Below are 17,158 nucleotides of genomic sequence, written 5' to 3'. Positions count from 1 at the left end.
TAATGAATGGGAAGAGGACCTAAACCAAGTTTTATAGGTTTCATTTGAAAATACAATCCCCTTTCTTTCCCAAGCCCTAAGTGTCTCAACTTCAAATTTTCCTAAAGGGTTTTAAGATTTTTAGAGAAGAATCCTTGGACTTGGAAAAGATTATTGTAAATATTTTGAATAATTTTAAAGTTCTGAACACTAGAATAACTGCAAAGCAAGATTAACATTAAGATTTCTTTAAAAAAGACTTCAGAAATAATGAAAGGCTCTGAAGATCTTGCAGATCTCAAATCCCTGTCTTCATCTAGTGCCACATATTTCCAACCATTATCCAGTAAATAAATAAATGGCTGAGATGGAATAAAAATGATTTTAAAATCTAATGCAAGTTCTTGAATAGACAAAGGCCTTTTACAACCTAGTCTCAGTAACCTAAGTTGCTATGAGTTTTTTTTTTCAGACGTAATCAACGTCTTAGAACCTGTATTAATGCAATAATATTAAACTTAAAAGCAATTTTAACCATTTCCCATAAACACAACCACTATTTTAATCTTTTTCCCATTTTAAATGTAAAAGCTATGTTTCATCATGGATGACATACTGCTTTATCCATCTAATGTCACCCAGTGAAGCTATAAAAATCAAAGGACCTATGAAACATATACTCCTAAACCCAATATGATCCTAAACCTAAACCCCGTTTCTACCAATAAGACTTCCACACCCAGGATAATGACTGAGTCCACAGCTGCTGCTGCCACGGGTCTCTCAGTTCAAAAAAAGCTGTACCCCAATTATATTCCATGATTTAACATAACATCTGGCTTTTGACCTCAACTGCTGTTGAAGAAATCGACTTTTTCCCCACCTGCAGAGTGTTTATGTCATAAAAACAAAAATGAAAGAAAAAACAGAGGTGATCTACCTCATACATGCAGATAGAATATGAGCCTTTTTAATCTTTTAGTTATTAGGTTGGTTTCTTTGCTAAACTGAAGGGCATCATGGGAAAATAACCTCATAATCTGCTTTCTCCATACTCCCTTAATCCAAGGAACAGAGAGAAAGCAACCTGGTACACTTAAATACATGAAAAATTATTTGTATGAAAAATTATTTGTATTAATTGTATTGAATGGAGAATTAAAGAAAAGCTTATTTCTCTTGCTTTCTGAAAAAGTATTTTGGGAACAAGATTTTGTTTCTTCTGAATTATGCATCTCAAAGACTTTAGATATGAATTCTTTAATGATCGCTTCTGAAAATATTAATTTCAAGACTATCACATTCCAAGAGGTAAAATCCAATTTTATTAGAGTTGTGACCACTAATTTAGGATCCATTTATGGCTTTAACTCAAAACACATTTAACAAATAACTTGTCATTACTTAAAAATTCCATATTAGAAATGTAAGGCCTCACCAATATAAATTAGCCATCCTAATAGCTATTTACTTTCTGGCAACTATTAATTTCTTAAAAAAAAGAGAATAAACTCATTTACATTACCTTGTGACTAAATAGTCACTTTACTTACTCAGATATAAGTATTTCTGCTAATCTAATAAATAATATTAGATATATGATGTTAAATATAAACTCAAACCCAATTAAAAATTGTGGTTGAAAATTTTATTATATTCTATATTTGTTATGAAACAGCATGCCAAAACAAAACATGCATACTTCAAATACAGTAGAGTATCAAAAGTGATTAGATACTAAATTAAGAAGTATGAACAGATACTACTAGAAACAGCTGAATTGAGAACTGCTACTATTTCCCAAGCCCTCATATGTGCTAGGCACTATATAAGACTCTATGTGCATTATCTCTCTATATCTTTTCTACAACTCTATCTTAATGTCCACTTGAGTGCAGAAACTTAGATATGGGAACTTGAACTAATAAACAGCAGAGCAAGGATGTGAACTCAGGGATCTGAAACCAAGGCCTGCCTCTTGATCATCACACTCTGCTGCAAACAGAATTTTGCTTGGTAAAGTTTTGGATTATATATATTTAAATTATATATTCCCATTAAAAAAAATTAACATGAGGTAGATTTTTCTATTCAAATATCATCTCCATCTCATATGAAGAAAAACAGTTATGGAAAACTAAAAAATAACCTAATTTGCAGTTCATTAATTCTATTTTTGAATAATTGGTAAAGACAATTACAGCTACAGATTTAAGTCCGTATCTAACTCAAATCTGACTGGATTATAATGTACAGCATCATCATGCAATATTTGTTAGGAAAAAAACCCTGAAATCTATCAACAAACCCAATACTATTGCCAAGGCCAGAAACGTAATCTGCAATACATATTAACAGAGAATCTAAAAAAGAACTAATTCCAAAGCAACCTGCAGTAAAAATAAAAATATGCTAAGATTGGGAAGAAAAAATATTTCTATTATAAGTGGAATATATCACACAGTGGTATCAGTGAGGGTCATGGTTTCCACAGAGAATGGATTTAGAATTCTCATTTCAGATATAGAGCTGACATTCTGAATTTAAGAAATGGATAAGTCGACTAGAATTGAAAGAGTGAAAACTTGAAAAATTGTTTAATGGCTGAAGAAGCTTAGCTTTACACAGAATACATAGAGACTTTTAGAAATAAATAGATAAATAGTTATAGCAGCATATATATTCCAACCCTGCCAAAAAAGGACGGCAACATTGCTCTGCGGAATTCACTGGCTCATGAAGAGCATATGTGTTACATGTGATATTGCTCTGAAAAAGTAAGACACAAAAGTTTAAAAGATTTCCGATGTCATTAAGGTTAGGATAGGATAGGATAGAATAGGACAGGACAGGACTGAAGAGCTATTTTTTAAATAAATAAAATATTAGGCCAGATACACAATGGCTCAAACATGCATATGATATTAACTTGTGATTAATGAACAAGACATTAGACCCTCTCTCTAAATACAGCACTTCCAGATTATAGCAAAGAGCTAGCTTGTCATTTGCATTTCTCTTACCTTCAAGGCAAAGAGAAGTATGACTTTTTAAACATTAAAGTGCTGAAAATTTCTAATGAATGTAGCAACCACTGGGTGGTATAAGTATTACTCACTTTAGGAAATTAGCCAGGACACTTGTTTGTCTGAACCAATTACACAGCTGATTTATATGTAGTATATAGCTAAAACATGAGTGAAATTATATCATGAGAAACAAATAAAAACAGTATTGGAAAAGCACACTTTACCTATAAGCTATTTAGAAAATCAAAATGTTAATATTCATTTTACTTGTGAAATGAAAAAAAATGTTAAAAGGTGCTAAATGAAATGACATCACATATTTAGATATTTTAAGGTCTTAATACAGTGAGTGATAGGTCAATTTATGCACCACATTTGAAAGATAAGGAAAACACAATTATTCACCTAAGATCTACAATAAAAATGAATTTGAATTTTGTTTTATGAAGGAAAGTATCTTTCTCCTCTGCTTTTCTTGAGCTACATATCTCCTTGGTCTAAGAATTGTCTTGCCTCTCCAAAAAGGACAGCTCAATCTGTGGTCCTCAAACTTAATTGTTTGGCCATATAACACTACAAATGACCATTAAAACCCAAATAAAACTTCTGGATTAGCGGTTAAATTTATTATGATAAGCCATTCAATACAAACTGTGGAAAACCAATTTCACATTGAAGAAGCAACTTGAATGATTTGAGAGGCAAAACATGCATTCACCTACAGACTCACAGTGGAGTTGTCTTAATTAGAAGAACAATATTTGCATACTGAAATGATGGCAAATTGCTTTCCTCCAACAATACCCTAAATGTTTGCATGACCTCACCCCTTCTTTGGAAGGACAAAAAGTCTGTTCTGGAGCCAGAATGAGGCCAAGACGAGATCTAGAGTCAGACAGACCTGGGCTCGGACAGGGGCTAGTTTGGGATCTAGTTAAAGGTTTGGAAACGTTTCTTGGTTTAAAAATTTTTTTCAAACATCTCGAACCTATTTTACTTATTGGCAAGAGAGAGATGGAACACATCCCTCAGCTGGTATATGTACATCGAACAGTTAGAACAAGGCCTGATACATGACACTCCTTAAATGACCCACTTCCCTGGTCTACTCCACTCGGATGCTGATTCACAGTATAATTGGTTTTAAATATTTTACCTCATTCGAGTAGTTACTTCAGAGAAAAAAACAGAACACTCATTTCAGATAATCTATTTTAAAAAGCAGCCAACAAACCACCAATTTAGTCAAAATTAGGAAAAGACTCATGTACAGACATTCAGCTGTCTCATCCTCCTAAGGTGAGAACCTAAGGTAAAGTAACTGTTTCGTTGAACCACTCAGTACTTCTCCTTCTCTCATCTTTCATTTCTCAATTTTACTCCTTTTCTTTTTGCTCACGGCAGGGAACAATTCTTTCCCACAGAGATTCTTATATGTCATTGAACCTACTGATTGAATGATATAAAAAAGCATTTTCATCTTCTATTTCAAATAACTTAAGAATAATTTTGTAAAACAAATTACAAAGTTAGTTATCTTCATATAGTTCACAAATACAAAATGGTAAAACCAGACTTTTAAACAGACTGTCCCTTCTTCATTTTCTCATCCCATTTCAAACCATTTGTTTAAGTCACATATTCAGGTTAGGTGAACCTATTTGAAAGCCAAGGTTTCTCTTAATTCTTTTATGCACTTGAAGTATGTATCAATGACAATTAGAAAGTAAGTATTTTAGGTATGTAATTGCAGGGACATAACGAGGCTGAAATGAGTCTAATGCCTTTTGACTACAAACACAACTGGTACGATAGGTCAATTTTCTGGTCTAGCAGAGTTTTGGTTTAGGCTATACAACAAACACTGACTAATACAGTTCTGGTTTTTGCAACAGTTTTTTTTTTTTTTCTTTTCTGTGCAGGTATATCAACAAATAAATTTAAAGTTCTCAAAATTGCTTAAACTTGAATGTTTCAACACTCCACGAAGAAAATACAACATACAATACTTACATGCAAAAATACGTGTATCAAAAGTAATACATTTACCCCTCTGATAGCCTAAGTAGCAGAAAGCTTATGTCTCAAAGAGGTAATGCAAAGGAGACTTCCTGTCCCTGAAACATCATGCCTATGTTTACGAGTTAAAGAGGCTGGGGATGCCTGAAACTTAAATGTATTGATCTTCAGATATTTCTGAATTATTCTGTTTAGTCATCAGAAGACACGTTTGCCTTATTAGAAACTCTTGTCCAGGATTAACATGAAATCAATGACCTACTGGCATTGCTATTAAAAAGTATCAGTAGAAAGCAAACTTGGTTATTAAAATATAACTTCATTTCAAATAAAGTCAATACGTGTATGTTTGCTTTTTCAAATCTATACACAGGCTTCTCAATACTTAAGGAATGATTTCTTGGAATTTAATCAGGCAAGTCTTTTGTCCCATAAAGAAGTTTATTTGCTTTTAAATGGCTTATAGGAAGAGTGGTCATTTTAATATAACCTCTTTGGGCAAGAGGTGAGAGTTTAATTTCCCAAATGCAAAGTAATTATTGAATAAACAACACTGTTAGGCTCTTTTGTAGTTAGAAATAAAAATAAACGTCTTTTTCCTCATCTGTAAAACAAGGATAAATAAAATCTACTTCCTAGGGCTGATACAGAAATAAAATAAGATAATTCACATTAACCATTAACATGTGTTTAGCTGGAGACATAGTAACCTCAATTAACGATTTAAAAAAAAAAGATACGATTCTTGTTATTAAGGATCTGGCTAGCAAAGGAGAACTACAACATAATTAATTATAATCTAAGGAGCTTTGTGATAATTACTATAAGAATCAGAAATACAGCCACGTAGGAGTACGGGAAAAAAAAATCCATTGCTCTGGCTGGCTGGCTGACGAATGCTTCAGTTGACATTTGAATTGGGCCTCAAAGTATTTGTTATATTTGTATCAGAAGAATCACATAAAATTCAGAATTTTATATCTGAAAGAACTGTGAGGGTTATTCTAGATCACCCCTAAATTTAAAAATTTATTCAAAAGATAAATGTGTATTAAGAAATTACCACAAAGCCATTTTGCTGGATACTGAGGACAGAAGGCTTCGTGCCTTCTTATATTAATATAAGAGGTAAAGCTCTGGATGTATACATGAAAGCACAAAAGGATAGAAAAAGACCTCCATTTAATCAGAGAGGGAAAGAAAAGCCCCCCAAAAAGTTAATAGAAAAGCACTGGAAAAGGTATATACAGAAAGTCAGATCAGTAGAGATATTTTTAAAAAATGAATAAAAGCTTATACAATTACCATAAGTTAGGATGTACAGTGGTTTCCCGTTTGTGTCCATAGTGGTTAAGCATGGGGCCTTTGGTGAAATGGTCCCCCATCGCTGTAAGGCAGCTTCTAAAGATGGCGGCCAATTTGTAACCACACCCAGCTGCTCCCCACGCATTGCCAACATCTGGGCTCCTTCTGGCTTTGGTTGATTTGGATCTGGCTGTTGAACTAAATAAATTTGAATACAAGAAGTTTAAAAATATAGACATCCACATTAGCATGGATTCTTTTTTATTCTTTTAAAGGAACTAAGAGATTTCTACTTAATGTATATATTCATTAGCTGACAGAAAGCATGCACATAATGTTGTCTAAAATCTGGGTTGTGATTGATATACTAACTCATGGATAAAGGAAGCATTTAATTCTTCTATAATTTCCAAGACAATGTTATGATGGAGAAGTCAGGTAGATCTGAGTACATTTACAAACTGGCACCAAGTAAAACCATGAATTTTAACGTATCTGGAGTCTAGGATTGAAATCCATGTTTAAAATTGTAATTATCAACACACGAATAGTTTTGGACTCCAAAGAGTTCAAATCTTGCTAACTCATATTCTTCCCTTAGATACTGAGAAGCACATTTAATTTTAAGTTTACTAAAACTACTATGAATAAAAGGGCACCAAATGTATTTTCATGAGTAAAACTGAAATAAATGCCTCATAGTGAAATACAATCTGCCCAACTGTCTAACTTAGATGAGTGAGAAACAGAGATTATTTCTCCCAGTTCTGGTTTCTCTTATAGTTTATGACTGAAAATTCCCACTGACTGACAAGAAAACCAGCTGTAACTTACTTGTAGCATAAACAATAGGAAAATAATGTAGTTTGGGTTTGATAGGATAAGCAAATTTTCTCTTTCATTTCAACTTTAAATTGTTAGTTTTAAAAAGCTCACAAGCATTCAGGGTTTAAGATGCCAGGTCCTGCATTTATAAAGAGTGATACAAAAAGCAGATGATCAATTATGCCAGGTTTCACTCTGCCTTCCTCTTTCACAAACTCTTTCAGAGAGTATTGTTTCGCAATGAGCTGAGCCTTCTCTATGACTTTCCTGCATTTCTGTAATCTTACCCTTGAAAAGAGTCTTGGCTCAGAGAACAAAATTACATTCTGCTGAGAATGACGTAACAAATAATCACTTTGGGTATCTTTCCAACTGTGCCAGTACTTACTGTACCTTTAAAGTGGCCACTTGGGAACAGTGCCTACATTTTCTTATCTAGATCCCTGTCATTTTAGCGAATGCCAAGTTTATTGTCCTTAAAAAAAAAATCTTTGTAGGAAAAAATGTCCGTAATTATGGAATCATAGGAACACTGGAAGAGAGCAGACGGAGTCAAGTATTCTTTTACCTTCTAACAATTCTTCAAAGTCATCAACAAAGAATTCTCGTAACGGAGGTCGTTTTGGCCTTTTGAGGGTATTGACAAGCTGTTGAATTTTTGCCGATACTCGGCTACTTACTGGTACTCCTGAAAAACAGGAACCGTGAGATAGATGAACTGGCTCCAGGAACCACCACAGTTTGAATCATGCTACCACAATTCACAATGGCCATGAAACTAGAGCTTAATGCCCCGTCTCTGCAGTTGTCAAAAGCAGGTTAATAACCTTCAAGATTGTCGATCAACTAGAAGGCCTAGGATGACTGTTTTGCACTGTAAGCACATTCTGCTGGATAAACAGATTCATAACACAGTGACCCTGATTTTAACCCATGAAAGAGGATAAAGGCACAGAGGAAATGATTCCATTTTATGACTTTGAAAGACATACTGTTCTATCGGAAAGAGCCTCTGGACCATGTATTTGTCTTGATCCCACCTCTCATTCTTAAAACAGAATTTGTCCATGGCAAAGGGTAGCCTTCTCATCTGCACTGTTCAGGTACCTCAATTCCAACAGTGCTCAGAGAACTGACAAAGCAGTGAAAATCTCTTTCCCAGGCCTGTCTTTAGGTCACTAGTGTTCTGCCTCACTGAGGCCAAGGAGAACCAACTGGCTGGTGAGGTCGCACACGGGTGTTGGCAGTAAGACAAACCAGGCGTATTCAGCATCTTGACTACAGTCACTAGCAGCAACTGCTGCTGCCCAAACATGTCCTGAAGAAAGCAAGGTGCACTCTTGGTGAAAGGCTGAAATCAAGGATTCCAGTTTTTACAATCACCACGTAAAGGCCCTTTCCTCTAATTAAAAAGGCAGTGTCCTGAATACATGTCTTCTAGAGTTCTACACACTCCAGCAAATACTTAGGCAATATACACTAAAGGCACAGAATTGAAAAGTCTTTAAATTGAAATATATTACGCACCCACGTACACTGAGAAAAAATTTTTATAGTATTACTTACAACAGTGAATGTGACATTTTGAAAAGTGGATAAATGAACTGATAACTGAAAAAATCATAACATTTCTAAATTTCAAAACATAAAATGTAAATACATGAGCCAGAGAAAGGACAACTTTAACCAAATCAAATGCATCCTCTTTGCTGGCAGCTTTTATTCCTGCTGAGAGGTAGCAGGAAACACACACCAGGTAAATACAGGTTTGGTAAATTTACGGCAGAATTTGAAGTACAAAGCCTCTTGTGGGTCATTTCCCTTAAGAACCCAAGAGGCAGAGCCCTTGTCCTCCATTGCACTGGATCACAAAGAACACATCTCAACTTTTGGAAGGTATATGAGAGAATTCAGGGAAAAGTTACTACCAAACACTCAACATTTTAATAGGTAGACTCAAAATGCTCTGTGACCACTTTCAGTATTGAGACATTAAATTATATTTTGAAAAGACAAGAAAATACACAATCCAGAATTCTATTTGTGACCTCTAAACGTAACTTTTCCATGAAAGAGAGTCCCACTTAATTTTGGTTCAAAGAAATCAAGACCAATGGATCCCAAAGTTTAGAGCATTTAAGAATCACCCTAGGACCCACCCCCAGAGCTTCTGATTCATTAGTTCCAGGGTATGGTCCAGAACCTATATTTTAACAAGAGCCCCCTGCTGAGGCTGATGCTGAAAGATTTCACATCAAGAAACACTGGACTACAGAATACAATTCAGGATTTGCCTGGGGGAACAGGCGCAAAGATGATAACTTTAAAAGACAAAGTTATTACAATGATCATGATAAAAATAACACTAATGACCAACTTAAATAATGATTTAGCAAAATTAGAGCAAGCACTGAAACTGGAAAATTCATGGAAAAATCAATCTCATTGGAAAATCAATCACAATGCAACCTGGTGTAATTTCAAATATCTTAACTGGATAGTGCATGAAAACAAGTAACTTTTGTGTTCTGATCATAACAAAAAACAGGTACTACATAGTAAGAGATTGGGAGCAGGTTTTTCTAATTCCTTTTTACCTCTAAACCACACAGGTATAAAGGGAATAGGAACATAGTGAGATGTAGAGCATACTGAGATTAATTTGGCCATCTTTCTTAAAAATAAAGTTTTCTTTTATTACTAGCTTCAATTAAAACTTTTATGACCCCAAAAGGACAGAGATTAGGGAAAGTAGAACAGAGCACAAAATTCATGTTCAAGCCTTGCTATTTTAGATAAATAGAAACAGCTACAGCAAACAGAAATATGCCAAGAAAAAAAATATGAGAAACAAAGAGGAACTCCCCTCCTGCTTTATTTTCTCAAATCACTAATATTTGATACTCTTTCAATGTCTAAAGCACCATACCTGCCCATATCTGTGAATTCGTTTGTTTTATGTTTAACTTCATCTTGCCCTTCAAAGTAATTGTTCATGGTCTCAAAACTTATTATCTAATTTCTTAATAGTTGAACCAACAGTAGTTATTCATTAGCAAAAACATCAGAATCTTAGAAAATGTCTTTTCTTCTTTCATGATCAAATTTCTGTAACTTTTACATTTTCCCTATACGTTTGTAATAATTTTTACAACATGAAGAAAATGTGCTTTTTTTGTGCTTATGCCACCTTATATGGGAGATTCATACAGAATTTGATTAGAATTAGACAAATAAAATTTATCGGATTTCTTTATGAATCTACTGTATATCTAAAATAAACAAACTCAATTGTGCACATAGAAAGTCGAGTTAGTAGAAATGAGAGTTTACAGAGGAGAAAAAAAAGTTTGTGCTAAAACATACCATCCCCAGTCTCCATGAGCTCGGCATTGCCGTACTTTGGTGCTGTCCGTGATGTTGTCGAGCCTTGGGGTCTTTCTACTTGTATTGAGTGTTCTGAGGTGTAAGTGGTTACATCGGGAGGTGCAGAATGATTTTCTGTAAAGACACAACACGTGAAGTTTTCTGATGATCATGATAGTTATTCCAAAGGTTAAGTAAATAACAGGGTATCAAAATGCTACATCCTAGGAAGAAAACTAATAAACATGGATTTATTCTTTTGCCTGCCAGCAGACAAAAAGATTACTCTTAATCAAAGTCTACTACAAAAAATAATCTCAGTATAAAGATTAATTATACTGCCATTAAAAAAACAGGAAACTACAAATGCTGGAGAGGATGTGGAGAAATTGGAACTCTTATTCATTGTTGGTGGGACTGTATAAAGGTACAGTCACTCTGAAAGACAGTCTGGCAGTTCCTTAGAAAACTAGATATTGAGTTACGCTTCAATCCAGCAATTGCACTTCTCAGTATACACCTAGAAGATCTGAAAGCAGTGACACAGATATCTGCATGCCAATGTTCATAGCAGCAATATTTACAATTGCCAAGAGATGTAAACAACCCAAATGTCCTTCAAAAGATGAGTGGATAAACAAAATGTGGTAATATACACACGATGGAATACTACGCAGCAGTAAGAAGGAACGAGGTCGTGAAACATATGACAACATGGATGAACCTTGAAGACATAATGCTGAGTGAAATAAGCCAGACACAAAAAGAGAGATATTGTATGTCACCACTAATATGAACTCTGTGAAAAACGTAAAATAAATATTTTATATTGTAGAATGTAGGGGCCCTAGAGATAGACAGCAACTGGTGAAGGGAGAACAATAATCTAATAAGAACAGATAAGCTATTGAGGGTAATCTTAATGTTATGCGAATGCTCAGAAATGATTACGGCTTGCAAATTTTCCTGGGGTATGGTAGGGACATGTTGGAAGCAATGCAGTTATTTTAGGTTATTTGTTTTTCTTATTCCTTTGTTTTCTTTGAATTCTTTTTTAATTTTTTGATAAAGTAAAAAAAAAAAAAAAAAAAACAACTATTTCATTTAAAAATAAATTAGCTTCAATGTAGTTATTTTAGGTTATCCGGTTTTTCTTATGCCTTTGATTATGGTTTGTTTATTTTCTTGGAGTATGGTAGGAACATGTTGGAAGCAAAGTAGTTATTTTAGGTTATTTGTTTTTCTTAGTCCTTTGCTTTGCTTTGTTTGAAATGTTTTTTGTTGTCATTTGGTTGGTTTTTTAATTTTTCGATAAAGTTAAAAAAATTACAGGATCAGAAGGTACACACATTTCAAAAACTTGAAACATTGACAAATTCAGAATTGTTCATTAACATCTTATTTCTGAAGCATCTCTTCTTTAACACTGGGGTTCTTCATGGTACTATAGAAAGGAATACAGGTTAGTGTAAGATGTATATGCCTACTGTTTAGACAATTGCTTAATATGCCAAAAACAAAGTGTTTGCATTTTATACAGTAAAAATAAACTCTCAAAAAAGGAAAAAAAAAAAGATTAATTATAATAAGATCTTTAAGATAATTTATACTACTCAAAATGGAACAAAGTTAGGTAAAATTTCAGACATATTTCATAATGGAAGTCACATTAATGTATCACTAACACTTTGAGTGAAATGATAGCACATCTGCTGAAGGGGTCAATCATAAGAGATATAACTTATGTATTTGTTCATAGAAGAGAATAATTTATCTTGTCTATCATAATAGAGGCAGAGAGCACGGAATTTGAATTCCAGCTGTGCAAATTCCTAGAGATCTTCAGAACTGCCTTGATCTCTATATACCTCAATTTCTTCATCCATAAAATTGGAATAATAAGAATATCTATACCACACTACCTTGTATGAGTGTTTGGAGGATTAAATGAGTTAACACAAGTAAAGTTCTTAGGACATTTCTCAACAGAGAAATAGTAACTACTTATCAATTGATTAGTTTTTTTTTTTTAAACTTTATCAAAAAATTTAAAAAAACAACCAAAAAACACAACATCTCAAACAAAACAAAGCAAAGGTATCATTTGTTTTAGTGTGAATAATATTGACTAGACATTCAAAAAAGATGGGTTTAAAATTTAAGGTGTATTAGGTGCCATACTATGCACCATGAGATTTACAGTGGTCTTTCTTCCACAGCATTCATCAGTGATAATGAGGCAATCACGATTTGTATATTTATTAAATAAAACATTAAGGATAGCATGCCAAATAGAGACTATCAATGACAGTTTATACACCTTCACTTCTAATAATAGTATTTTCATTCGTTAGTCCTTTATTTTCAAGGTCATCCTTCTTGCTATTTCAACGAGTTATGAGTTACAATTGTATTACTTTGTGTTAAAAGTGACACACATAATAAAAAGCTTTCTTCCTCTGTACGCTGCCCATTTCCCAATGCTTCTGATTTAAAGACTCAGATTATCTACTTCCTCCTTTCCCTCCGTCTTGCAGCTGTCTCTGTTCCATCCCATACCCCCCTTTCATAGACAGCCCAAAAATACAGCTTAAGTTCCAAATTTACTTTCCTTTCTGTTTCTTCCTTATATAATACTGAGGTTTCACTACAAAAACGTCTATCTGTTTCCCCCATTTGCATAGATTCCTCTTTTTTTAATTTCCAATCCCTAAACTGACTATTTTTCTAACACAGGCACTTAAAAATCAAGTGGAAAAGAAATGATAACAGCTGCCAAAAAACATATCTGGAAGTGATATAAACTATATGCTGTTATAGGAAATGTAACTTATGGTTAGGAAAGTATTAATCTGTATTCTAGGTTAGGTCAGTCTTCAATGAAGCCCCTTGTCCCAGGCAAACTGACCCAGTAGGTGTGAGGCCACGTGCCCAGCAGCTGAGAGCTTGGGCTTTCAAGCCAGCGCACCAGATTCATTCCTAGCTCAACTGCCTACCAGCCAAGTCACCTTGAACAAGTTATGTAATCTCTTTCTATGCTTCAGTTTCCTTTTCTGTAACATGGAGATGGTAAGGGTAATATTACCTTATAAGGTTATAGTGAGAATTAAATAAATACATACAAGCAGTCAAATTTTGTTATTAATTACAAAAACACTTGTTAAATAAAGGGATTTCAAATGCAATGTGCCATTCAATGAACACAATCACAAGCAGCATCCCAGTAAGGAGGAGCTCTTCTAACGGGGCTCCAAGATCCTGGAATGTTTTTGTGAAGCATAACAAGTAGCATCAATTCCCTAAATATAGACCATTCAGCAGAGAGCTGAGTCTCCCAGTTCCTTCTCCCTTTTCCTTTTTCTCTACCCATAAGAGCAGTTTCTTAAATCTCAGCCTAGAAAAAGTGTGTCTCTACAAGGGATGAAACAGAGGAGTTGGAAAAAGAAATCTAAGTGAGCCATGAGTATCAATGGGAGGGAGGAAGGTAAGAGGCAGGACGTTTTATTAGCTAAGGTGAAGTGAAACAGAGAAAGAGAATACTTCAAATAGCTTCTTTCATGTTTTAGATGTCACATCTATTCTTTTCATCACCCCCCCCACACACACACACACACACACAATTCTGCCAAATAGGCTTCACTTTGTTTCAAAATGATCTAATTCTCTGAAACTCTGTTCCCTTATGGCTAGGTAGTACACTTACTGGGGACCCATATTTCAAATGCAAATACAATAAATGCTAAAGTATGATGAGAAATTTTCAGATTTGCCACCTAAAACAAAAGCAGCTAAAATTTGAGTCTGCTGCATTTTAATTTTATTCAGACTTAATTGAGTGTTTAAAAGTTACACTGTGGCTGCATCATCGAAGATATTCAATCACTCTTACTGTTGGGTGGCAGGAATACTGCAGTGTTTCTACTTTGAATTTGGGGAAAAATAATTATTCCAATACATCTGGTGATTAAAAAATAGGAACAGTGACAGCTGGGTGACTTCAAAGTGTCTTCCAAAGTTATTTATGTCACCTCTCCTCCCTCTCCTTTTCAAACTCCTTGCATTTGTAGGACCATAAACCCCAGCAGATGGCTTCTGTTAGGGAGGCAGGGAAAATTCTGCTGTTGTAGTGATACACTCTGCCCCATTTTATTTTGATAAGAAATAGGTCTCCAAGTATTTAACCAGGTTACCTATCTTTTGAGGAGTGCTTAGAAGAGTCTGATATGTAAAACACGCTCAAAGAATATTTGTTGATGGGTAAGAAAATGCAGAGTCAGGTTAACAATGCAGGTTCAAAGGTCTAATGTTCATCAGCCCCAGGTATGATGCTTTTGAAGTCCACAAGTATGAGGAAGTTTTAGAAGATTAAGAACCCTCATCATGGGGGGAAGGGGTGTTGCATCTTCTGAAAATGATTGCCCATTTTTATTTAGATCAATTTCCCAGTACTTTTGAAATCAAGAGAAAGATGACTGTCATCCTTCAAGCCACATGTCAAACATCATCAGCACTTCACCAACCCCACCTCTTTGACTATCTGTGATTCCCTTACTTCTGTTCCCCACAATAGTCTGCGAGTTTTCTTAAGGGTCATGTTTTGTCTCATCTATTCTTGCATCATTATTATCCCTGCAGTTGTCATGGGTTCCTCAAGTATCTGGATCCACACAAAAGGACGACAGGAGGGCAATATAATCAAACCATCTTTTATGAGAGTAGTTGCAAGTTGTTTTGATTCTACTCTTACCAAGCAATTCCCATATCTTACTTCTTGACATCCCTTCCTCTCACTCTTGGGATTTTAATCCTTTACTCATGCCAACTGGTAATGATTCACCCCATTTGTATCTCCTAGTCATGAAAAATTTCAGGGCACTGGTTGGTCTTTCCTGTTGAACTCCTTGATAATTCCACTTGCTTCCTTGATTTGACTCCTTTCTTACAAGTCTCTGACTTGGTCTGATTCCCTTTTAGGTATGATTACATAATGCCCTACTATTACACCAAAGCTACACTACCACACAGTTCGCTGTCTGAGACATCAGATGTGCTCAACAAATGCTGGCTGAATGGTTGAAACAATGAATGAATATATGAATGAATAAATTAGTGGATATTTGATAACTAGATACAAAATGCCTCTAGTTGTAACACTGGTTGAAAAGAAACATTCTAATTCTAACTATACAACTGGGAATCCTAACCATTCAATGATGATACATCCAACTTCCAAGCCACATTATTTTTCAGTCCCAAATAACTTCTATATGAAGCTGAAAAGAAAGAAAAATCTTGTTTTAATATGGAGAGAGAGCAATTTGCTTGTGACCCATTAACAGACAATGGATAATGACTAAAACACTCAAAGGAACCTCAGAAGTTGACTAAGTTGAATTTCCTAACTTTTCATTCATTAAGACTGTCCAATCCCTAGTTACTTGCAGTTAATTCTGCAACCATTGTTCACTGAGAATAAAGGGGCAAAATGAGCCTACCTGTAAAGGCAGTACCTGTGGTACAGGCCAATCAGACCACCCTGACTGCCTAGCTGCTCCAGTTTCCTAGCAGATGTGATGACTGTATCTTCTAGATGGTGATGGAAAACAGCTACCTTGATGAGAATATGGGGATGAACAAAGTAGAGAGGCAAAATTTGCCTAACTGTTAGACTTGGATAGCTCTGGATCCAGTCGTCAATGCCTCCCCCAACAGATTCAATTTCTGGTACACATAAAGGCCACAAAACCACTCAGGGACCCAGAACCGAGCCAATCTCCAGAATTACAGGAGCACAGGCAGGTGCTTGGTTTCTGCGAAATGCAAATTCCCAAACAAAATACAACTGCATTACACACAATCTAGATGAAAGAAGACTCATTCATTGTAAGGAAATCTGGAATAATAACGAAAGGAAAGAGCTATCACTCATGGGACTCAAAGAGCATCCGATTGTGTGTTAACACGGTACACAGATGGCAAAATCCTTATGTCTGGTTTTGCTTCTGGAGACTTGAATGCCTTAAATACTCACTGCACTAAAGCCTTCCTTCCATCTGCAATCAGAAGAAAAGACAGACACTCCTCCTCAGTCAGTTTCCCTAAAGCAAAATCTACTTTAATTAGCTTTAAGGAAACATGCCATAAATGGGAAAACTATAACACGTGTCTCACCAAAAGTAACCCATAATACAATTAAGGATTCATTTAGGTGCATAAGTTAGGATACAAACATGATATGTTTATTACATCCAAGCAGCTATCTTACTCTTTTAGTAATCATTCAGGGAAAGAATAACGCAATTCGTTTAACTTTGTCTCCTAACACAGAATAATTTTCCCATGTTTTATACAGGTATGTTACATGTGTAGGTGTGTGTGTGTGTATGTGTGTAATACTGCTAAGAGTGATTCATCCTTACTTTTCAAATTTGCAGGTAAATCATTTATACTCTAAACCAAGAGATGGTTACAAAAAGTGCTTGGTAGTTCTACATTCAAACACTTCTCTCAGCCAAAGTTCTGAGAGTCAGGGTTGACTTCAGCAGGATCTCACAGTTTCTCAGGTCCAGAACTGTTTTTTCCCCACAGTGACACCATCACAATCCCTTAGAGATGTGCTATCGGTTGTTAGACAG

The 17,158-nt window shown here is 35.0% G+C and overlaps 1 protein-coding gene across 6 annotated transcripts in view; it reads right to left on the bottom strand.

The window, feature by feature from the left end:
• DIP2C (disco interacting protein 2 homolog C) overlaps nt 1-17,158 on the bottom strand; it is a 555,699-nt gene that overhangs the window by 167,558 nt on the left and 370,983 nt on the right. For all 6 annotated transcript variants that reach the window (XM_037835690.1, XM_037835692.1, XM_037835689.1 and 3 more), the window contains 3 exons: nt 10,524-10,658; nt 7,726-7,845; nt 6,333-6,530 (listed from right to left, as the gene is read on the bottom strand). In XM_037835690.1, the coding sequence (XP_037691618.1) occupies nt 6,333-6,530; nt 7,726-7,845; nt 10,524-10,658 (453 nt within the window). The remainder of the gene's footprint in view (nt 1-6,332; nt 6,531-7,725; nt 7,846-10,523; nt 10,659-17,158) is intronic.

Source organism: Choloepus didactylus, chromosome 5 (assembly GCF_015220235.1).
Source record: "Choloepus didactylus isolate mChoDid1 chromosome 5, mChoDid1.pri, whole genome shotgun sequence".
Taxonomy (NCBI): Eukaryota; Metazoa; Chordata; class Mammalia; order Pilosa; family Megalonychidae; genus Choloepus; species Choloepus didactylus.
This window is presented reverse-complemented; position numbering and strand designations above follow the sequence as displayed.